Here is a 23,867-nt window from a genome sequence, read left to right as displayed (position 1 = left end):
ATTACTGAGTGCTATTCTTGTTTAATAGTTTTATTTCCAGTCCAGTTTTCTTTCAACATGTAACATTAATCTAAATGACAGGTACAAATAACTGATTATTCTTACAGCCAAGGACATAAAGTCACAGAAGAGCTGAGCAGTTAGCCAGTTAGATAAAGGGTCACCACCAAGCAGCAGGTGAAATCACTATTTGTGTCCTCTGTGCTGAATTCTTCAACTCACACAGGCTGACTTTCGCACACAGTTGACTAAAATTAATGATTAATGTTAAAGTCTGTTTGCGTCCGACGTGCTTTCTCTTGTCCTGAGCAGCACATTAACAACACTCCACCATCAACACAACTCATCTGTACATCAGCTTTCACACGCATGCAGAGCCTGCTACCAGGAATGCAAACAACTACACCATGTATATCCCAGTGTCTAACACTCGCATATTCCACTGAACCATGAAGTCTAAATCACTGACTTGTACAATGACACTGTTTAGTTCTGGTTAGTGTCAGCAAATATTTGCAGACTGGCTGTCATAACAGGGGCATGGCTGAGAAATGGATGGGAGAAATCCAGCAGGTCTCCACTAGTAAATAAATCACAAGGGATACTACTACACCCTCTGACCCGCCCCCCCAGTTTTTATCTAGGAGGGGGGGGGGGCTGTGTTTTTCATGCATCGGTCTCGTAAATTTAATCCTCTGGGTCGAGCAGAAAGTTGCCATGTTTTGGCAGGAGGTGTCAGTGCAGAATGTCGGCTCTGACTTGCACTGGTATCACTGGGAGACTTCCTGGTGAGTAGCAGATGCTGTCAGTGATAGCGTCATTACGACAAGATAATAAACACTGTTAGGCCGCAGCTAGATGCGTGGTAGGTTGGTCAGGGGCAAGGACCAGAGACAGCGGGCTGATAAAGAGTTGTAAACTGAGGAGATAAGAAAATAAATATAGGCTTAGAGCCAGTGAATGATATGGATGGTAGGTTAATCAGAATAAGTCTGAATAATTTGGGGGTTTGGGGACTTTATTAACTGAAAAAAAAAGGCTTGATTAAAGAGTAAGGATAGGATTCTATCTCAGCCAAGGAGGTTTTGTTTTCGTTTCATCTTTTTGTTAGGAGGAGCGATTGTGCAAAAACAACTGGACAGATTACAACTGGGTGAAAGAAGTGGTGTGGGTCAGAAAAGAACCCATGACAGTTTTGGTCTGGATCCAGATCAGGGGGAGGAATCAGGAATTGTTTTTGCTTTCTTTAACATTGTGAGTTTTTACATATTTTGGTAGATTTTTCAGAGAATAATTTATGGATCTTGATGAAAAATCAGGCATCTTTAGGAGACTGATATTTACGAGTGTCTGCAATTTGATGCAGGTCCATATAAAAAGGAGACTGTTGGGCCTTAGCGGAGGTATGCACTCTACTGAGTGTCATTCGTTTCATATTGTCAACATATCCAATGAAAAGGCCAAAAATAAAGGTGTGCATCTGCAGCCAAAGCCAATTAATCTGTAACTAGACCCAAGAACTGCAGCTTTCTACATGTTAAAGACTTTTTATGACCGTAATGAATGAAAGTTAAGATCTATGTAAAGTACAATATGAAAGGATCTCAGAGTCCCAGAATTAGATACACATAAGGTGAAGATAAGATGAAGTAACCTAGAAGAGAGTAACCCTCGAGTCACTACGTTATCTCACTAACAGGCAGAGACAGTAGGTATCCAAAGCCACAGCCGAGCAGAGGGTGCTGCGATAGATTCTGACCAGGGTGTTTGTAGTTATCAGTTCCATGTTGGTCTTATTTGTAGCTTTTTTTTCAGCATGGCTAATATCTGGGTCATTGAGAAAGAACTACAACACATGGAATCATTATAAAATGATGCATGCCACCAAAACTATTATCGCCACGGACGTAGAATTAAATAAAGAATATAATTATGACATAGCTTACAGCATTTAATACGTTATCGGTAATAAAACATATTTAAGAATTCTGATCATTAAATTTCAGACTTTTTAAGACCCAGAGGAAACCCTTTTAAAAACACTACTGATTATTTCTGTGTTTTTTCAATGACAAAAATATTGCCAACCTTATCCTTTAATTAATATCATATTTAAAAAATCATGGAGCTGCTACACTCCGAGGTGTTCATGTGTGAACATCCTGGGAGTAGCTTTCATCTCCTTTAAAGAGGCAGCTGGGGTTAAGTTTGCTCGGTGTGCCTGGGCTGTATAGCTTTCATGAGAGGGCTCCCATAGGCAGCGAGCAAGCTGTTAGTCTATGTTCTCCAGCTCTCCTGACGTCCTCTCTTCCTACTGAGTGTGCTCAGCGGACAGGAGCCAGTCTAATCCCCCTGATATGAGGAGCGCTCTGAGACCTGACAAAGCATTCCTCAGATAAAGACACGCGATCACAGAGATGCCGTGGAATTCCCACAGTTGGGGGGGAGGCCGACCGACTGTGTGTGTGTGTGAGAGAGAAACGGAGAAATGTTTCTCCAATACATGAGAACCTTGACTTGACATCACCCCCATGGAGACATCTTTCTCCCCCTTCTCCGATCTCTCTCTCTCTCACTCTTTACCTTCGTCTCCCCCCTCCGCCGTTGTCTGTCTCAGAATCAACGCTCCAAATGCAAACCAGACCGATGACCATCCTCTCTCACCTGGGCCCGTCTGCGGCTTCAGTACCCCGCTCGGCTTTTGAAGCCTCGATCCTGACTGTTCACCCCCCCACACCTCCAGGGGTAATGCAAATTGTACAGCTTTTACGCCAGGAATAAGGGGGGGGGATAGCCTTTCAAATGTCAGGCCGAAAGAGACGAGCAGCAGAGGAGATGAAAAAGAAATTTGTTGAATATCAGTGACACAGTGAAAAGAAGCAGCTTCCTCTTTCCATCTCAGACATGACTCCTGTTTTTCTAAAGACAGGTTCTTTGTTAGGCTCTTTGCCTCAAAGTAAAAGAAAGAGCAATGAGAGGAAGAGGGAAGGGAAGATTCCACTGGTTCAAAATGTTTTTCTACAGAATACTTTTCCAGGATTCAGCAGAAAAATAGTATTTTCTACTCATGGTATAGCAGTATGTGTCTGTATGTGTGTGTCAAGCCATGTTTGGCCCTGAGCTCGCACCTATCAAAGGAGTGGATCTGCAGTGATGAGTCTCTGGCCACATCGCTCAAACTCCCTAGAAACGCCGGTGGCAGCAGACTCGGGTCCACCATGATATCATCAGATGGAGCGCTCACTAGGCTGCGCAGGATGTCTTTCACATTCTTGCCCTTTGCATCAGAGGGCAGAGCGGGTCTGACCTCAGACGACAGTGTGGACAAGGCCTCCGAGATGGCGTCTGGACCGTGAGTCACGCTGGAGGATGACAGGTCTGCCTCGCTCGCAGCGGTTGAGGTGTGGTCATCACCGATGCCAGAGTCGTACCGCCGGAGAGAGACGCCGTTCTCTACTTCCAGTCCACCAGAAATGGCACCGCTGTCTAAGAAGACACAAATAATAATGTGATTTATAATTTTTTTTTCATAATATTAAATTTTATACAATTGAAATAAAGAAATATTGGAGAGGATGTTCCCACGTTTTTGGGTCACAAGCAAAAAATATTCAGAGCCTTGTCTTTACAGGGTACAGTATTTTTTTCTTTTAATATAAATATTACAAAATAAGCTTTTTTCTGTGGGCTGTTTTATACCTGTGCTCCTGGCAGACTGGGATCGTTGGGGATGTCTCTTATCATTGTGCGGCTCCAGGATGTCCCGGTACTTGGACACCATGAGGACCGAGATGAAGTACACCACAGCAAGAGCCAGAAACTGAGCCTGCTTACTGTCCTCCTGGAACAAACAACATACACTAAAAAAATCTGCGTGTATCTTCAGTCATATCTCTGTAATTCCATGGCTGTTATGTGTTTATGACATAATGTGGTTGATGGACATCTCACAATATCTCTGAAGACAACGGCCCGGAGGCGGTTGATGTCCATGTCCTGAAGCAGCCGGTCCAGGTCTCTGATTGGAGACATTCCACCTGTCACTGCATCAACAGGACTCTGCACGCATCCAAGAAAAATCAAACCATTAACACATGTTATCTACGAATGAAAGTCCAGGAAAACACACACGTTTCTACAACAATCAGGATGTTTAGTTATCCATGTGCACTATGTGGAGTAGGTTAAGGTTTCACAGCTTAGGGAAGCTGTCCCTCCTGGGATCATGTCCTTAACATAATGGCTTTTCTATAGAGCCGCTGCATTATAAATGAGCTTTAACACCCGGTTCAGGGAAGAACAACATGGACTTTACTGGAAGTCACTGTATCAAATCAAAGGGGCAATGGCAAAAACCAAGTCTAGTGTAACAAAGAGCAGCCGATGTGGTAATATAATAAGATATGAGCTAATGCAATAACACTTGGCTGCTGTTGGTGAGCAGGGCAAAGGAAAAATGAAGGAGATTTTCAAGTGTAAAAAAGAGATATAGATTGTTGAGATTTAATGTGATACCTTGCATTTCGAGGAAGTGCAGAAAATTTATAAAGTAATGAAGTGATGACACTTTTCGGAGAACTTGCCTGTGCAGATGCAGACTTGGACGTTCCAAGCATTGTGCTCGGCATGGCGCTGTGGCTGCGGACTGGGCCTTCAGAGCCATGCTTGGATTGGGCTTGTTGACACTCCAGACAGTTTCTCACTGCCATTGCACACACTGGGGAGAGACAGAGGAGAAGATATTATGATACAACATAGAAAGAAAGTTGCTTTCAGAGAAGAAATATGTATTATTAAAAAAAATATCATTCCAAAAGCAAATACACAGAAATGAGAATTGAGAATCCAGCAAGAGAGACTGAGAGAAACCACAAGAGGAGCAAGAGGAGAAAGAGACAAAAACAAAGGAGAAAAAGTGGGGCCACACCAAGGTCAGTGCTCTGGCCAACTCTGGCAGCATCATTCACTCTTCCCTGCTCCACCTCTCCTCCCAAGGTCATAGTGCATGAGTGTGCTCCTGAATCACTTCCAGCGTGCAGCTCCCATAACAAACGACACTGCTAAGGTGTGCACATGCTGAGTAGGCAGCAAGATACCGAACGTCCTTTGCGGCAAAGAAATATCTTCTGTTGCGACAAGTTTAGGTGAGTTCAAAACTGGCACACGTACCATTTGTACTCTAATGTACTGCTCCTCTGTCAGAGCCCCTCCCAACCCCCACTGTTCTGTTCTTGACAATTGACAAATGTTAACTCTGAGCCATTTAGATTACGAAGGGGGGAATTATTCTGCCTGGAAATGGGCTCACTTTTTCCATTAGGACTACTCTTACGACCCTACGACCATTTATAAAAAGAAAAAAGAAGAGGGACCAAGGGAGGGGTGGAGATGCTAAAACCTTGTTATAGTCTCCCAAAATCAGATTAGGTGCCAGCAATGGGGAGTGCATACCTCATCAAATATTCATTTCATAACGACTGCTTTCTAAAATGGGGACTATGGTTCGGTGGCATCGTTTTCCTGTGAAAACCCGACAGCAGCAGTGGAAGTTGGATAATATCTGAGAGAGGAAGTGCTTTTTGTTTAACATGTTTCCACTCTGACAGCCTTTTTGTATGTAACCTTCACTATGATGAGGATCTAAAAGCAAAACCGGATACCTGCATATGCACTTCGACACTTAAGGAACAAAGCAAGAAGAAATTATTTAAATCTGAGAAGAGAGTACTGCACCACTTCCAAGCGACTGTGTGTGTTTATATAGTGTTGATCTGTGTTTGCTGAAAATACTCGCCATAGAAAATTAATAATGTAGGAATTTCAATATCTTTTATTCAGCTGGAGCGAGTCTTGGCTTTTGATGCTGTCAGAGAAAACTTTAATAGCCTGGAACAGAAGGCTGAGAAAGGCCTCGGGCTACGCTGCGCTACAGTAGAGCCAAGGCCATTATGGAGAACTCACTACATCATGATAGCAGCCATTTTAGAGTGCTGCCATGCAGTGGGGTTATAATAACAAGATAAGAGAGTGCTGATACGAGCGCGAGCGAAAGGGGCGAGTTGATGAGAACAGCGGACGGAGATGAAGAAGACGAAGGCAGAGGGGAAAGAGAGAATACAGAAGGGAGGGTCAAAAAGGCTACAGGGAGCCACGACTGGGGCTAATACGAGAGGCTACCACCGGCTGATAGGAGGTGGATCGATGAACGAGGGAGGACAGAGGGCTTAGTAAAAGGAGAAGATAACGAAGGGAAAATAAGTGAGGAGCTGATCAGCCTGGCGTCTAAAACGTCTGCACGTTTGAAGTCATTAAAAAAATGGGACAACCAAGGGAAAGAATGCAAAAAAGCTAATTGGCTCTTGGATGTGGGAAGGGGAAATCAAAGAAGTATTTACCGAGGCGAAGGCACTGTCGAAGGAGGCCTCCGGACGACATGTTTTTCTCTGCTTCGATCTCCGTGAAGTTGAGGGAGCTGGCGAAGATGAGAACGTCCACGAGGTTGATGAGGCGCTGCAGGAAGGTGACGGAAGCCTCCACTGTCAGGCCTTGGGAAGGTTCAATGTTCTCCAGCTCATGCTAGAGATTACACAGAAAGGAATGGATAGGTAATTAAAGAAGTAGGAATAAGTGATTGGTCAGTACCCCTAAAAAAAATAGCTTTGTATAAATAAAAGATGCGTAGTTATTTTCCATCTATATTTGTTTATCCATTAATTAGCAGGATAACGCAGAAACTGTGGATTAAGACAAAACTTGTGTTGATGCGATATGGGTCAGGGAGGAACCAATTAAAATTTCAGCGCAGAGCCGGGAATTGTTTTTCACTCTCTTTAACATTGTGAGATGTTAGAGGACTGATTTTTATGAGTTTGTGCATTTTTCATTTTATATTTCAAATAAGTAATTTAGTATGAAAAAAAAAAAATGTTTTTAAGCCTTTGGTGCAAACCCTGGACATATTTTTTCCAGAATTATGTTAAATCGCCAATTGTTAATTACAGGTATTTATAATATAGGTTATATAAAACTGTTTAGAATATACATCTGAGAACATAATGTAGATACGTAACATTTACAACAGCTCTACTAGAAACACATCCTTTCATGTAAAGTTGTAATTTTTCACATTCAGTTTTTTATTTGGTTACAGGCAGCCCTGAACTGAATGTAACTGAATTACAATGGAGCTGAACATCAACCTGCATCGTAGACAGGGAGGTCAGGTCATTGGCAGAAGCAGAGGCTTGTGTAAGAGACGCACAGTCACCGAGGTCAGACAACACAAAAACAATCTAACAATGTTAGGACGCAGCTAACTGTAGTCTAATGCAATTGAGAAAGGTCAATGCGGATGGATAACTTCCTGTGATTGGAGCGATCGGCTACAGCCACACACAAAAACAAGATGTAAAAAGAAAGAAAGGTTAGGAGACTCACAGAGGAGGAGGTGGCAGCAGAGAGCAGAGGTAAAATGCCTCCACACGCCATGATGAGGTTGTCCACCACCTGGGAGATGAGGTGTATACTGTTGTGGACAAACACCACGTTCTCACTGCTGTTCACGAAGTCCAGAATTGTCTTTGTGGAGTGACTAGTGAACACACAAGAAAAAAAGATATTGAAGTAGTTGAAATGTTGCACAACAGCAGCATTTAGAGAAAATAAAATAAAACAGGAGCAGGTTTTGTTACAAGACAGTAACCTGTCTACCTTATTATTAAAAACCTCCTTCAGTTTCCATCTCTACAGGAACATTTCATGTCTGTTGGTCAACCTCTTCAAGTTTGTTCAATAAACAATGAATATGAAAACATCTACAGAGACTTAATGGAATCTTCAGAGCTGCTTTAACCCCTGAGGGACATAAAAACTCAATAGATCTTAATTCAATTAATCAATTTACTAACTAATTGTTTGCTCAAGCATTAGTTAAAGTCAGAGTCAGCGAATCCTCCTACCTCCTCCACATCTGGACGTCTGTCTCAATAGAGAACAGCAGGTCAGTGAGGAGGCGTTGGTGCATGTGAGACCATCGGAACTCTGGGATGCGAAACATGGTGGAGCGCGGAGCCGAGGCGCCGCTCTCTCTCGGTTGACTTGAGGAACTTCCTGCTGATGCTGTTGTTGTGGTGGTCGACTGACCTTGGCTTGTTTCCTACAGAGAAACATGATTAGGTTTAACACGAGGATGTGAGCAGGCATTTTCTCTGCACAACACAATTTAGTTAAAGATAAACCAACAGATACATACTGTTGTAAAGGTCTCCTTCAGTTCAAGTCTCTCAGTGTCTAAGGCCACATTGGACACGTCCAGTCGGGCGATTTTAATCTCTTTGGTCTTGCTGACAGTGTCTGCCCTCTTCTGGGTGTCAGAGCTGACAGCGGCGGCAGTGTTGCTCTCTGGGGCACTGGACACGGTTTCCTCTCCACCGCTGGTCTCCGAAGGCTGGCTAGGTGAGGTGGGGTCTGACTGCTCTGCACCCTCCTGGGCTGTAGGGGGCAGTGTGGTGTCTGAAGACTGCTGGTCTGAAGTTGTGGTTTCAGACTGTTCATCTTCAACTTTTTCTTTGGGTGGTTCTGTCTCATCTTGTTCGGGTGTTTCCACTGGAGGAGTCGGGCTCTCCAAATTAGGTTTCTCTTCAGTTTTGCTCTCTCCAGGTTCTTCACTAACCTTCAGCATCTCTTCTTTCTCTTCTTCCGTTTTTACATCCTTTCCCTCCTGGTCACTTTTATTCCCTTCATCATCCGCATGTGCATCTTCCTCCTTCTTCAATGCTTCCCCTTCCTCTGCGACAGCAGCAACAGAAGCATGAGAAGTCTCCTCTTGGCTATCGTCAACATCTCTGGGGTGGATCTGGTCGCTAACGGATGAAACATCGACCTGGTCCTCACTGCTGTTCTCCTGACCGGCTGCAGGGGTTGCTTGGTCGGTCTTAACTTCTTCCTCTGAAACCACTGATGGTTCTGTGTCCACTTCATTTAAAGAGTCTTCCGTCGTTGTGTTTGATTCACCTTTGTTTTGTTCGCTCTCGCATTTTCCATCTGTTGGTGCTTGTGCATCATCACTGGCAGGAATTGAAGCAGAGTCTCTGGTCACTTCCGCTGCTTTTGTGTCCGCAGTTTCAGATGGGTCACTGGCAGATGGTTGTAGCTGATCTGTGTCTTTGTCAGGGGAAGTCTCAGTCGCTGCTTCCTGCTTATTGGTCTCTTCGCTCTGTTCCTCTGCATCCGTTATTGGTGTCACGGTAGCGTCTGTCTCTTTTCCATCACCTGAGTTGTCCCTGGGAGGCCCCTCAGCCGACTTCTGCTCCTTTTCCTCAGACCTCGCCAGGATGTTTGACACAGTGATGGATGCTTGCCCCCTTTCATCAGCGGTCTCCTGTGGGCTGGAGGTGATGGTGGAACTGGATGCTGATTCAGGGGACTTCTGGGACAGCTCGTCCACTCTGAGCTCAATGACGGTGTTGGGGGCCGTCTCCTCTGCAGACGACCCGTTAACACTTTCCATGTTCTCAGAGCTCTGGCTGACACCAGAGATGGTTCGGACTGTGCCAAGAGACTCCTGATGCTGGTACTGACGGAACATGCGGGACAAATTCTCCTTGTGCTGCTCAAAGGTCACCTGCAAACACACAAAGAGTTTGTGTTCAACTGTATGAAACATTACTTGTCTTGATACCAGCTATCAAATGGGTCTATCTCTAAATAAAACTGATTCCTTTATTACAAACAAGGTATTACTGTTAAGGGTTCGGCCATCATTTCAATAGCATATGATGACATTTAACTCAACGAAGTAGTTGCTAAGAAAGTGTGACAGGTCAAAAAATGCCCTTGGAGAGCACATTGTTCCGCCAATGCTAACGCCCTGTCTCGCTATGGATCCACCCATTTATCCAGATCCACTCCAAAATATAATGGGCTCTTCCTTTGGTTGTTGAAAACGTGACTCTCTGACCATTTGTGTTTATTGACCAATCTACTATTTTTTAATGATGCTGTGTTTCCAAATGTCTGCAAATAACTCATTGACTATAATGACGTTATTACTGATACGAACAACAGCAAAAACTACAACAATAGGATTCAAAATTTTAAGAAACTGGAAATAACAATGAGGTGTGCTTTCTGTAATTCTGTTGGAAAAATGGGACATTTAAACAAAGCAAAATGACAACTAACGCAACCTAAATGATGTGTTCTTAACATGATTAACTACATTTAAGTTAAACTACATTAGTGGTTAAAACTGATCCATCTGATGCATCATAAACCTCTCTAACACACTATTTCTTCAAAGTACATATTATGGAGGCAGGATCTTTTCCCAGTGCTGTAAAGTTGTAGCTCGTTACCACATCTATCCACTGGGACAGTTTGTGACTAACTGGTCCACATTTAAAACTTTCCCCCGCTCTTCTGAGAGCGGCTGCCCACGGCCTATTAGCCTCTCTCAGTCTTCTCACCATCTGATATGGGTCGACTAGACTGCTCGTCTATAGTGACAATGCTCTGCAGTGGCATTTGAGGAAGAGCCCATCCATGTAAGCAGTCATAGATTAGCAGCAGATACTATTAGTGTGTGTCTGCTCGCTGTGCTGAGTGCGTGTCCGGCATCGGCAAATCCTCCCACGCCTAATTTAAGACCCTGCATTAATCACTGGGCTCGGAGGACCGAAAGTCAGGGATGGGTTGGGGGGGGAGTGAAGTGGAGTGGGGGGGTGGAAGACTAGACCCACTTTGCTGCTTTTTCACCTGAAGCTATTTGGACAGAAGGAGAGAGAGAAACAAAGAAAACGAGAAAGTCAGGGATCAAATGGAAGAAGGAAAAAAAAAAAGGATAAGAAATAGCAAAGGGGGAAGAAAAAGAAAGTGAGTCATTGAGAGAGGAAGAAAGGGAAGGGAGTGAAAGAAGCTGATTATTTGTAATTAATTAGGCGTTATTGTTCTAAATTAGCCTGCTACACGGGTGCTCATTAATCTTCTGTAGTGGGGTGCAGTGATTGGTAATCCATAGCTGTTTTCTGAGTGCACAGCCTGTTCTAAATGCACCAGCAGTCCGTCTCCTCCTTCTCTCTTCCTCCCTCTCTCCCAGTGATCACACTGAGAGACCTTCTACCCCATTAGTTTGAGCTTAATTTGACATTTAGCATTTTTAGCAATTAAAAGGCCGCATTCAAAGTGCAACGCTGTGGAAATTATGCGGGAGAGCAGCGCGATGCATAACGTCATAGATTCAGGATGCAGTCTGTACATTAAGATGATGTATGTTGGCCTTAAATGCGGCTCTGCAACAGATCCAGTTACCATTAGACAGAGGTAGAATATGTCTCTGTGGTTTTTTAAAAGAAAAAAAGTGGTTAGCCTTGCTGCAATATATAGAAACTGCCTTGGGTGGCTAAGACATCAGTGCTGATCTAATCTAATTTCATTCCACTCCATAACCCGGCCTGGCTTCAGTGGGGTATATGGGAATATGTTATGGTAATGTACAAAAACATGGTGGGCTTTTCTAATGTGACAGGTAACATGGTATTAGCTGAGCACGCCACGGACAGATCATACAAGAGATCTGAAGTTCTTTGGAAATGGGACACACGATGATAAACAAAGACAGTGCAGCACTTGAAGAGGGAAAATCTCTGCTTGTTCATTTCCCAGAATATTTTTTATAGTCTGTAGTATTTCACAAAAAGACAAAAATCAAAATATAAACCCTCAACTTTCCTGCGGTCAATAAATACCAAGGATTACACTTCCAAAACTAGAATGCACCTTAGTAAAGCGCCCTAAAGAAAAAATTTTATTCAATAAAACTGCACCAAATTTCACACACTAATAAATCTGGCCCCTAAATATGGGGATATTTTTAAAATCAAGATCCATGAAATATTGCCTGAGAAAAAGGTGGGGAAAAAAATATAATCCTAAAAAATAAAGTGATCCGCCCCCTGATCTGGATCCACACTAAAATTCAGTGGGTTCCTCCCTGACCTACATCACATCTTTCTACTCAGCTGTGTGGAAATGTGTTCAGCTGTTTTTGCGTAATCTTGTTTACAAACAACAAACTTGACAGTGGTGAAACTTAACATCCTCGGCAAAAGTAACAAGACAAATCTGACTAAAGCAGAACTTCCATTTCCTCCAAGTTCGAACAGACTGATCCAGAATAAGCAGACACACCACGACCTGCAAGGTGAGGTCAGGGTGGCGAAGCGTTGATCTTGGGGAGACCCCACAGTGGCAGCATGGGAGTCCACATTTAGATTAATCGATAGCGAGCGACCACAAAACAAAGGGGGGAATGGGGAGGGCAGCATGGCTCTAATCCGATTAGCTAAATGCAATTCCTCCTCCAAAATCAATGTCATCTGTAACTGTTGTGCTGGCTGTGCGGTTTCTGCTCTCGTTTACAAAATCTTCCTTTCTTACTCCTGGTTAAAATGTTTTTCCTACTTTGTTTTCTCTGGTTCGCCTGATCCAGTCACACACATTATTTAGTATTAACTGTATTTGTCACTTCTATCGTAGCTGCAGGAGGGCAAGCTCGCATCCAAGAATTATGGAATACCTGTTGTCTGATGAACACATTTCCCTAGGAGATTTTAATATTTACAAGATAAAAGATTAAATACATAGATGCTAACACTCGTGCACTGCTTCCTACTCGACAGCATGGACAACACTTGATGCATGGCTTTTATCTAGCATTGGCTTTTCCATGTCTTCACTTTTTCCCTTCTTTGTCCACTTGTCAATGCATCCACCTGAAACTCTTTGCCAAGAACAACAGCTTGAGTCCTGTGTGTTATATCTCAATAACCCCATGAGGCAAAGACTGTTCAGTCAAAACATTTAACTCTTATGTTTGGCATTCCATCACGAAGTGAATAAGGCTGAACTGATACACTAAACTTCATTCTTCCAAACTGTAATTGTGAAAATTAGCAGCTTATTTTCAATACCTTAGTGTATATTATATTTTGTCAAAGATCTGTCGGCTCATTTCAACTCATATTTATCTTTGTGGTAAAAATGTCTGACAGCTATAATGAAGTTAGCCGACAGTGGGAGTCTGAAGGACGGAGGGACCTTCACGCCCCGATCTCTCTTCCCTTTAGGAGATCTCCTTGTTCTCAGACTGATTTGTGTGCAGAGATGGACGAGGGGCACCTTGGGTGGGTGTGAGGGTTGTTGGTGGGGGGGCTGTCGTGTCAGCATGCCCACCTGCAGGAACATCTGTCTATTTAGAGCGATGCATATGCAGATACAATAACTTGAACATGAATGACATAGAAGGGTACGGCACACGTACAAACACACACTTACATAAACACTAACAACACACACAACCCAAGGTGCTTTTTCTTCCATGGTTTCTTTGCTGTGACAGTTGACCTCAAAACAAAAAAAACAATGTAAATAAAAGGGAAGAAATCAAATAAAGCTCCTCTACAGTTCACAGTAAAACTAAAACACACATTTTACCTACAGATTAGTCTGACTGTATAAAAATTAAAAAAGAATAGGGTTCATATGTTCCTTCAGTTTAATGCAACAGAATATAAGGGCCACTGAAAGGGGAGGAACAAAATTGAATAAAGTCATAATTTTAGGTGAAGTGTAAATTTAGAGATGGAACATCAAGGGGAGAAAAGGTTTGGTAATGGATTTAATATCTGTGTGATATTCTAAGATGTTTCGTATTTTCTCAAGAAACAGTGAGATTAGTTCCAGATTTTTGATCTAGAAGAATAACAGGTTCTCCTTGTTAATTATCTGGTAAAAACATTTTTTTTATTTCCGTTCATTTCAATTTATTCTCAGAATCTCAGAATATGGTCCTAATCCTCCATCCTAGTCTTCAAATAACAAGAAGTGTAAGTAAAGACAGTCGGTACAGTTGCTCGTGTTGCTCTTTCATGAGTTTTGGGCATGTGCCGTCAACAAAACCCTCAATGCAATACAATGACAAAAAAATATAAGATACAAAAAGCAATAATGTGTTAATGAAAACAGCAGCACATAGATTTAGTGTTAATGAGAAAAATGTGTAACTTGTAAATCTCGCCTGGCAAAGGGGTGAAAACATGGATTCAGCATTAGGCTCATTATCTCTACACATGCCAAAGTTTTACCATTTTTGACACAAGGGAAAGTAAATCACAGTCTCTGAGGGTGAAGAGTGTGTATGTATTTGTGATTGCATATATGCACTTATCAAGAGGCTCCCAGTGGGCTGGTTGTATTTATGAGGCCCTGTTTCTCTGATTGTTCTTGCACGGTTCCGATGAATATTCAATGGGATCGGAGAGAAGGGCTTACCAGAGCCCAAGAGAAAAAGGAGGGCAAACAAGGAAAATGTGCCTGGTAACTCACATTCACACGAACACGAACACACACACACACATGCACACACATGCACAGACACACACACGCGCACACACACAGCCCTGCAGCAGTGGGAGGAGAGAGCAACAGTGACAAACAGCTTCGGTGCTACAAAGGTGGCAGGAAATCTATCAAACGGGACAATAAAATTGCAATTGAGTTTCTTTAGCTTTTTTATAGCAGATGCATGTATCTTGGTGGCTAGCACCCAGTGCTACTATCCGATTCAAAGGCAAGGTCCCTGCCCTGTGTGTGTGTCTCGCATCTTAGAAGTGCATGGGTTTATTCACACACAGTGTACATGTGAAATTCTGTTGTGAGGCGGGTGCTGGGTATCGTTACGAGAGCTGAGAAGAAACAGCATTAATCTTGTGCAATTATAGGAAAAGAGGCAATTACAGGCTGTCGTGTGGAGGGAAGAATAAACACTTTCTGCACGACACCTACTAGACACACTGCTATGATGCAAAATGAGACACTGCACAGGTGAAACCAGCACAAAACACCAAGGAAAACCTAATTCCTATATCAGATGTTATTCAAAAACAGGCGAAATGTCATAACTCTGTCACTGTTGCAACATTTTTATCATCACTGTCCAACAAAAATATCCAAGAGCAAAGGTACATTTCTGATCAAATCCATTTTAAATTGGATAAAGGAATGTGAATTTGAAATAAATCAACAATGATGTAATAAAACACAGAAAAGCTTGCAGACCTCTGCTGTTACGTTTTCAAAGTAAATTGTTCTTGTTACGCCCTCATCTCACATCAACTACTGCCCTTAACTGACAGGACAGAAACGTTCCTTAGACATTCATACGTGCATTTCATTCACGCTACTACGGGAACTTAGTACTTTGCTGGGAGACGCTGGGAGTTCAGAGCATTCAGCAGCACACACACGCACACACATGCACACACACGAACACACCATTGGGCAAACTGTTGGCTTCATATCATTCTCTCCCCCCTGCAGTCTTCCTGTGCCCCCTACTGGACGCCAGCACTCACAGCACGCCACGCCACAGCAAAGCGGTCTCATATCACCAGCACTTCTTTAACTCAACCTTCAATCTGCCAGGCTTAAAAACCCCCCAGACCACAATCTGACACCAACCTCAATTACTTCACTGCTTTGGAACAGAGAACGGTAATACGATATCAACACTTAATTTCTAAAGCAGCATTTTGAATTCCACTTTTGGAAATAAGAAGTGCCAGAAGTTTATTTTTATCTGTGCTATGTGAAAGAAAGATACTCTATACATAAATAAAGAGTGGAGAGGCTGGTGGATTCATTCCCTCTGGTTTATACTGCAACTAGCTTTTACATTATAATCACTGTAAAGCTTCCATAAGCTTAATCTGATGGGCACGGAGAGGCACGGTTCAGTTACCAGGCTACACTAGACTGAGGATAATGCTCTCTAATTTCTCATGTGATGAATTGCATTATGTCAGATGCAAACTAAACATACGGGTGACAGAGCTGATGGCTTTGACTGAACACTGCTGTCTGTTTGGTTGGAAACGAGATGAGGGGGGTTACGATTACAGTGATGCGGTGAATTGTTTAGACTGACGAAAGGAGAGATTAAGAGTGTGTGATCCAAAAATGAAGAAAAACAGAAACGGAACGAATGAAACAGATGAGGAGATAGAAGAAGATCCACAGAGGAAGATAAACAAAGCTGCGTCTAACTTGAGTGTGTGTGTGTGAGCGTGTGTGTGCAGCGTGCATGGATTTAATGAGTGCGCTGACCTTGGAGTGGGTGATGGACAGGGTGTCCACCCAGACGCGCCAGCCACCCCACTCATATTTGATGGCGTGGTAAAGCAGGATGCGGAAGATGGCGTACACCATCTCCGTTATTTTCTGCTCCTCGATGTTTCGAGGGTTGATGAAGCACAGGGAGAGCATCCACTCCTGCCACACCGAGCACTGCAGCAGGCTCCTGAAACAAAACGTGCACGGCTCTGAGAAGGTGCTGTGTGAATCCCTCCAGCATGTTAACACTGTGCGGAGTAGTGTGTGTGTAAGATGTAGTTTCTTTTCCTGCGGAGCGGTTGAATTCGTACCTGCGGTTCTCTCGGCTGTTATTGAACAGTTTGATCATGTCTGACAGAAAGAGCCGGCGCACCTCCATGCTCTCAGGAGACGGAGGACAGTTCTTCAACAGAGCAGCTATTACCTTTAGAATCTCTATAAATATCAAAAGAAACAAATCCATTTCATTCAAGAGTAGAGATAAAAAAAAAATGCACATAAATATCCAGAAACCTCTTTATGTGTTCGGGTGTACGCCTGCGTTGTCCATTTACTAATATGATAAATGACAGGAAGTTGTATTTTCAAGGGATATAATAAAAGAAAAAGTTGGAGTTTGGAAACAAAACTTGCTTGGAGATAAAACTTGCGCCAATCAACAGCTAAATCATACAATGGTCTCAACATGTGCAAATAATTGTGAACTCCCAACTGTGCACACCTGAAAGTCTGTTCAGAAAAACAGAGCGGAGGAGGAATAGAAAAAGTCTGGCCCATTGATCTTTATTATGCTGTAATGGTTCTGGTATTGTTTCAAACGAGAGAGCCAGAGTCGCAGGCCCTTCTGGAAGGCTTGGCTTCGGTTAAACCAAAGAGACTGACTGTTTAGATGAATTATCTAGACAATGTCAGTGTCCATTTGCGTTGGGCAGGGAGACGGCGAGGCTTGGATTTCACTTGTCTCTTCAGAAACTCGGTGCTAACCTCTGCCCCCTTGCCCCCGCAGACGGTTGTGTTGTTTCTACGCCTTAGTCACTCAAATTATAAGTCGCTGAACCTTTACCGCCAGAAAATTACCCCAGCATGTACCGGGAATGAGGATGGAGGGATGGCGTATTCCCTTCTTTTTTCCATTTGCTCTTGGTTCCCTTCCCTTGAGTTAATTTGAGGGAAACTGTACTTCCTCGGTTTGTTTGATTGGCTCTGACGTTACTAAAGACTGCAATCAGGGGGCCATTTTGGGAGTTTGTCGCAGATTAAATCAAGAGAATGCACGGCAAAGGAGAAACAGACCACCGCTCTGTGTTCCACAGACTGTGCTCACATGTACAAACCTATACAAGGTTTGGGTGATATATACCGCCTGTCGAGGATGGTTGGGCAGGAGAGTTTTTAACACAATAAAGGCTTAAGATAATCAATGTGTGACTACAGCAGGACCTTGTCAGATTAAGGCTGGTTGGAAGTAAACCTTGGTTGTGATTATACCAAGTGCTTGGATTTCTAACTGATAAAAGCTGTGCACATTTCAATGTGTGGAAGCAGCAGTTTAAAAGAGAGAGAGGGATGTTTTCTTTCTCTCGGCTGAAATGGATACTTAAGATTTCACCGTATAAAAACATTTTGTGAGCTGACGTGAAATAGCAGGTAAGTAACAGCCTGAAAATATCTGATGGGAGCACTGATCTGAGCCAGGACTTCAGTCTCAGTGCACTTTCAACTAGTAATGATGCAGAGGTGGAAAAAATAAATACAAATATATATACTGTTTGTGTGTGAGTGTATTGTAATTAAGTACATATGCAGAGTATTTTACATTAAATCAATGTTATTTAAAGCTATTATTATAAGTTATGATCCATGCAAAATGTTCAAATCATAAAATACAGAAAATAAATATGACGTTTCATTTTACTTTTGTTTTGCAGTAATAAATATTTATTTATTTACCCCACAAACAAAAACATAAAAAATAAACTCTAAACTAACTTAAATGCAGTTTAATTGTTTGATGAAATAATAAAATGAATTAAATACATACACCAACACAGAATTTCTCACACATTAAGTACATCCTTTCATGATTTTATTCTATTTATAATTCCCTTTGTATGTAAATGATTCCTGACAGATACCAGCCTCCAATAAAACCAGCAGATGTGTGTATATTTATCACACAAAGCTATTGCACCATCCCCATGCTTAAGTTCCCTTGTATGAAAATACCCTCTGGCTGCAGAATTTATGTCTTTCATTTGTTTGACTGTATATAGAGATCGCACTCTTCCGTGGGGAATATGCTCCGGTGCAGTATGGAGCAGTAGGTATGCAGAGGGTACGCTACAGGGGGATGATTTAGGGGAGTTGTGTGGCGCAGAGGAGGCACTTACGTGGGTTGAGAATCTTCACAGTGGAGTCGGGGTCCGGATGCTGTTTATGGATCACTTGAGTGCAGATCTGCTCTGTAAGGATCTACCACGGGACAGAGAGGGGACTCAAGTCATAAATATCTACCGGGGCTTTGCAATAACAGGGAAACAAACCCACTACAGATACACACAGCTATGTTTCACAGTTGTGTAGTATATTTCTGAATAATTGTCATATCAAATATCTGAAGGTGATCAACCGTACAATTTATTGTTTTGGGTTTTTTTAATTCAATTTTCATGCAAGTAGAAAGATTTGACAGAGTTTAGCTCGTAAAACACAAATATAGTAGTTTTGTGAGTCAGATGCACATGTAAAAATATTAGCATGTAGTTGAACGCAGATTAGTACGTGTGTTTGTTTTCTTGTTGGAGGTCTGGAGAGTGAACGTGGGCTGAGTACTGACCTCGAAGAGAACGTTGTAGGTCGTCATGCTGAACTGGCCGCAGTGCAGCATCAGCCGCTCAGTGAGCAGTGAGAAGAGGCCGTGACTCAGCATGACCTCAGATTTCCTCCTGATCGAGACATTAGGGGGGGGGGGGGGTCAAATGTCAGTCAGTAAACATCGGTATTGTCCAGACCATCGTTCAGAAAATAAAGCAGTATTTTTTAAATGGCTATAATATCATTGAAAATTTCGCATTTTCCTAGAGTGAAAAAAGCGAAATCTGGAGTTTCTGATGAGACAAATATCTGCTGCAGTTGAAATCTGTAGGTGTATAAATCAGACGCGCTCCAGCTGTCATGTGACATGGAGGAAATGAAAAAAGAGGATCCCTGCTGACTAAGTAAGAGGAGTTTCTTTGTCACCTTCATCTCTCATCATGGATCACTTCAAATGTTAGCATTGTGACTAAAACAAAGAAATAAAGCAGATAGAGTCCAGACATATTCTATCTCACATGGATAAGAGTCTTAAGAACTTCTGAAACACTGATAGGGTGCACACACACTTTAATTGGTGGTGATAAGCACAAATCTAATGGAAACCTTGCAATACCAAATAAATAAACATAGAGGAAGGTTTGGTTCAGTGCATCATAATTAAAGCATTTTTAAGATGTTTTGACGTTGAGGCTTCCAGCTAAAAGAGTAAAGGGTTGAAATTAAAATGTCTGATCAGATTCCTCTGTAAGCTACAATATTTTACAGTTGTTCTATTATAACTAATAAATATAACTATAAATAAAAAAAATCTATAGCACATTGGCTTTATTTTAAGTTGTTTTATTTATTTATTACTTATTTATCCATTTGGTCCAATTAAAATGTGTACTTTAACATATAATTTACATTTCTGACACACACTAAAGTAAAGAGAAATATAAACTATAACTTAACGTACAATCTGGATCAATAGTGATTAAGTCAGGATTTTAACTTTGACATTGTACTTACTTTGGTGGCAAGTGTTTCAGAAAGTAGCCCATCACTTTGAGTGCCTGCACTCGAATTCCTTCACTTTTTGAGGCCAGAAGTTTGTAAACCACCCTGTGGAAAAAAGCGCATTGGAATTCAATTAAATCCACTTTTTTAAAATAAAAGATGAGTTTACATGAACACTTATCACACTTCTTCGTAGCATGAGATTAGAGATTATGTAGTAGTATCAATTGCACAATTTAAATTTCACAAACATATTTATTGTTTAAAACAGAATTTGATGACTTATTAAATTAAATACCAAAAATCTACAACCTAATACACACATCTAGAGTGACTGAGACAAAAACTACAGGAATCTAAACAATAAGTTCCAACTGTGACCATTTTATTCTATATACTGACTAATAAACAAGTGCAATTGCAGATAAGACAATTAGTGATCATTACCGAATCCCATTGCGCTGGTCGAAGGCCTGGACCATCGACCCTGGATGTTCAGACATCAGAGCCACCAACAACTGCAGCACATCCATGATATTATCATCCTGTGGCACAGACAGGAAGAGTTGAGGTGACTGAGGTATTCATGGAGAGCAGTGGGACAATTATCATATCTACTGAAGCTGAAGTGAGTCAGCTCTCAAGAGGAGAGCTTATGTGATGAGGAATTCATAGTAAACTGAACATGTCAAGTAAAAGATAGAAAGAAAGATAAGTACAGTTTCTTTTTGATGTTTATCTTCCTGCTCTCTCGACTGCTGGTAGTAGCAGCAGTAATGAGCATCAGAATCACAGTAGGGGTTCTATAAAATGAAAGGCTGCTACGTGTTATTGCCTTTTTTCAGCCGGTGTTGTAATCACCCCACTGTGTTACTGACTGATGTGACTGATTCATTTCTCATGCATCACTCCACTGTAAACAAAACCACTTCAACCAGGACACTGAACTGGCAGACGTGGAGAAAAATAACAAGGAACAGTAGTTCTGCCTTTAGCAGCAGGAGTTGTTTGCTCGTTCTCTGCACATCAGATGGTGGAAAGACACTGTGCAGTACAGTTGTGTTATGACGCCACCTGGTGGTGAGGTACCGGCTGCATGAATAACTGAGTGACAACCTACCTCATGCATGGTAAGGAGGTAGTTGAGGATACTCTGTAGCTCGTCGTCTTTGACTCCATGATCCTGAAATATAATCACTCAGATTTTATCATTTGATCACTCCAGTATATGAACTACAGGCCGACCACATGAGGTAAAAGCTATCACACTTGCTTTGAGAGCGGAGAAACTACAACCGCCTAAGAAACTTAAACAGTAAATTAATCTAACAACGTTTTCAAATCAAATCAGAACCACAGGTAATATCTATTCTCACATCCAAACATAAAAATCTTATTCATAAATCCAGTTTTTATGTTGCTCTATATAAAGGGAAAACAGAAATTAATTTGGAAGAATTTTTATTGCAGGTCTTTTTGTTTGGCATTGTGGGACGCACCTTCATTATGAGCTGTTTGACAAACAACAACAAGAAAGCTCGCAAAGACAGGATCTCCTTCTGGTTTGGCCTCGGACCATCTGAAAAACCCACACAGCAAACAACGGCTGATGTTAGTGGCTAGAGAATGAGCAGGACCCAAAGGTATAAAAACTTTTATATTAAAAAAAGTCATTCACATATTTATTTGCACCTGATTTGAAGTACTTGGACGTGTGAGTATTAGCGTAGTATGTGTGTGAAACACTTTGAATTGTACTTGATTGATTGACATGCCAGTGAAATGCAAGAGGAGGAGCAGGAACATCAGTAGTCAGGGCCATTGCTGTGCAAACAGGATCGTTTTGCATGGTGTGTGTGTGTGTGTGTGTGTGCGTGTGCGTGTGTGTGTGTGTGTGTGTGTGTGTATGTATGTGTATGTGTGCGTGCGTGCGTGCGTCTCACCAAGGCCTTTGGGGATGACCCCGCTGCGGTCCTGTGGGTTGACGACCCAGTAGTAATATTTCAATGTGTGCATGACCTGCAGCACCGTGCCCACCCTGCGAATGGCGTTGTAGATGGTCACTGTGCTGATGAACTCTGTCGCCAGGTAAGTGTAGAGGGTCAGTTGCACCTGGAAAAGAAGCAGTGCACATGAAAACACACACAGTGACACGCACCCTTAATCGTTTGAGGGGAATAATCCAGTGTTAGTGTGTCCTAGCTTTCTGCTCCATTGGGAGGAAATTGGAGGCTTGTTTGCCCGTCAGGCTGGGAGACAAGTCATTCTCATTTTAATAGCGGCTGAGTCACGAAGGGAAGGGATATAACCTTTAACTCTGAACTGAACTGTGAAATATTCACAGGAAGGTGATTGTGACTGTGCAGGTCTGTATCAGTACTTTTCTATTCACTAAATGTGAGGTGAATGATGTGTGGCTGCCTTTAGCATGATATACAAACCACTGAGCCAACTTTCTTGAAACTTGATGGAATTGTGTGGCATGAGCCAAGAAAGAGCCCATTTACTATTGGAATGGATTCAAATAATGGGGCAGTTCTGTTTCTTTAACATTATGAGTTGAGAGTGAAGCCATTTTTTGGGGTATGGTATGTGTAGACTGCGAAAATCTATGACATGTGTATGCAACATGGTGATAAAGTGGCCAATCAGCCTTTAGTGAGGTGTACACATTCCAAGTTCCCTTCTAGTTAAAAATGTAACCAACAGTAGATTGATATGCTGCTCTGTGTTTTATTCCCGTTACCTTAGCAGGGGCATGGATCCAGATGACAGGGTTGAACAGAATGTGGTCACACAGCTGCTTAAGCAGCAAGATGCCATTCTGCAAGTTGCTAAGGTATCTGGAAAAGGCCAGCACGATGTCCAGGACGGGCCGCGTCACATGCACCTTGGAAGACTGTGGCACAGACAGAGACAGAGAGTCTGTGAGGTACAAATTGTCACAATATATGTGGTGGACAAAAAGGAGACATTGATGTGTCAGTGAAAGGAGTCAAGGCAGAAAAATAACAAATAGTGAATGAGGTACAACACAGTGAGGGGAGGGAAAGGACACATGCAGACAAAGATGAGGAGGCGCTCCTCTTCTGCCTAACAAGCACAAAAGCCAGCTGTGACCTCTAAATACAGCTGAGGGAAAAACAAAGTCTGTCTCATATTAAGTGTTGGTGTGTGTCTGTGCTTGTGTCTGTCGCACTTTGAGAATCAAGATTGAGAATCAGCCTTATTACTGCTGCTGGTTTCATTAGGGGTGCAGCCACTGGTACAGAGTGATGGCTCTCCTGTGTATTTCTTTGTCAGCTGATGTTTGTCTCACCTTCTCCAAAGTGTAGCCAATGACAAGGAAGCCTTTGCAGGCCAGGACCTGCTCTTGCATAGCCACCGAGTTCTTCAAGAGCTCCATGACAAAGGATAGCAAAGTGCAGCTGTGAGAGAGACAGACAGACAAACAAAGAGAGAAGGAGACTGTGAGTTAGACAGTGACAATAATCTATGTATGCTGCTGACAAAGCCCTGACTGTGAAGGGCATATCCTACATGAATTGTGACTGAATGAGGGTGTCGTGTCCCCATTGTGCTGGGAGAACAGATTCTAGTTAGCATCACCTTGAGGGCAGCAGATACAACAACACAGCACTTTGGAAGTTGGATGGCTTCACAGCTTTCACACTCAGCTTTAAGTCAAAAATATAAAAAACTTAATTTCCAACCACTTTGTAACTCTAACTGCGGGCCTCTGTTTTGACAGTGGAAGCTTTAAATGCGGCAAAAACAAATTACTGTGACACAGTCTGTCAACCCTGCAGCGATGGACCGGAAAGTTGGGACACAGAAAATGTTTCAAATGGTGAGTTGTGTGGATTGTTTGAGAACCACAGTGA

At 42.4% G+C, this 23,867-nt stretch overlaps 1 protein-coding gene across 6 annotated transcripts in view; it reads right to left on the bottom strand.

Annotated features, from left to right (window-relative positions):
* Positions 1-23,867, bottom strand: part of lrba (LPS-responsive vesicle trafficking, beach and anchor containing) — a 173,105-nt gene that overhangs the window by 121,475 nt on the left and 27,763 nt on the right. For 4 of the 6 annotated variants that reach the window (XM_069529934.1, XM_069529936.1, XM_020101206.2 and 1 more), the window contains exons 11-29: positions 23,303-23,411; positions 22,730-22,882; positions 21,927-22,095; positions 21,483-21,562; positions 21,104-21,166; positions 20,431-20,528; positions 19,996-20,088; positions 19,004-19,112; positions 18,558-18,639; positions 16,479-16,602; positions 16,162-16,354; positions 8,252-9,622; positions 7,959-8,155; positions 7,438-7,591; positions 6,396-6,576; positions 4,584-4,717; positions 3,952-4,059; positions 3,700-3,841; positions 3,129-3,486 (exon numbers count right to left, since the gene is read on the bottom strand). In XM_069529934.1, the coding sequence (XP_069386035.1) occupies positions 3,129-3,486; positions 3,700-3,841; positions 3,952-4,059; positions 4,584-4,717; positions 6,396-6,576; positions 7,438-7,591; positions 7,959-8,155; positions 8,252-9,622; positions 16,162-16,354; positions 16,479-16,602; positions 18,558-18,639; positions 19,004-19,112; positions 19,996-20,088; positions 20,431-20,528; positions 21,104-21,166; positions 21,483-21,562; positions 21,927-22,095; positions 22,730-22,882; positions 23,303-23,411 (3,918 nt within the window). The remainder of the gene's footprint in view (positions 1-3,128; positions 3,487-3,699; positions 3,842-3,951; positions 4,060-4,583; positions 4,718-6,395; positions 6,577-7,437; positions 7,592-7,958; positions 8,156-8,251; positions 9,623-16,161; positions 16,355-16,478; positions 16,603-18,557; positions 18,640-19,003; positions 19,113-19,995; positions 20,089-20,430; positions 20,529-21,103; positions 21,167-21,482; positions 21,563-21,926; positions 22,096-22,729; positions 22,883-23,302; positions 23,412-23,867) is intronic. The other 2 variants (XM_069529935.1, XM_020101207.2) reach the window with 1 other exon arrangement.

Source organism: Paralichthys olivaceus, chromosome 8, assembly GCF_024713975.1.
Source record: "Paralichthys olivaceus isolate ysfri-2021 chromosome 8, ASM2471397v2, whole genome shotgun sequence".
In the NCBI taxonomy this organism is placed as follows: Eukaryota; Metazoa; Chordata; class Actinopteri; order Pleuronectiformes; family Paralichthyidae; genus Paralichthys; species Paralichthys olivaceus.
The sequence above is the reverse complement of the archived record's forward strand: the minus strand, read 5'-3'. Positions and strand labels throughout refer to the sequence as shown.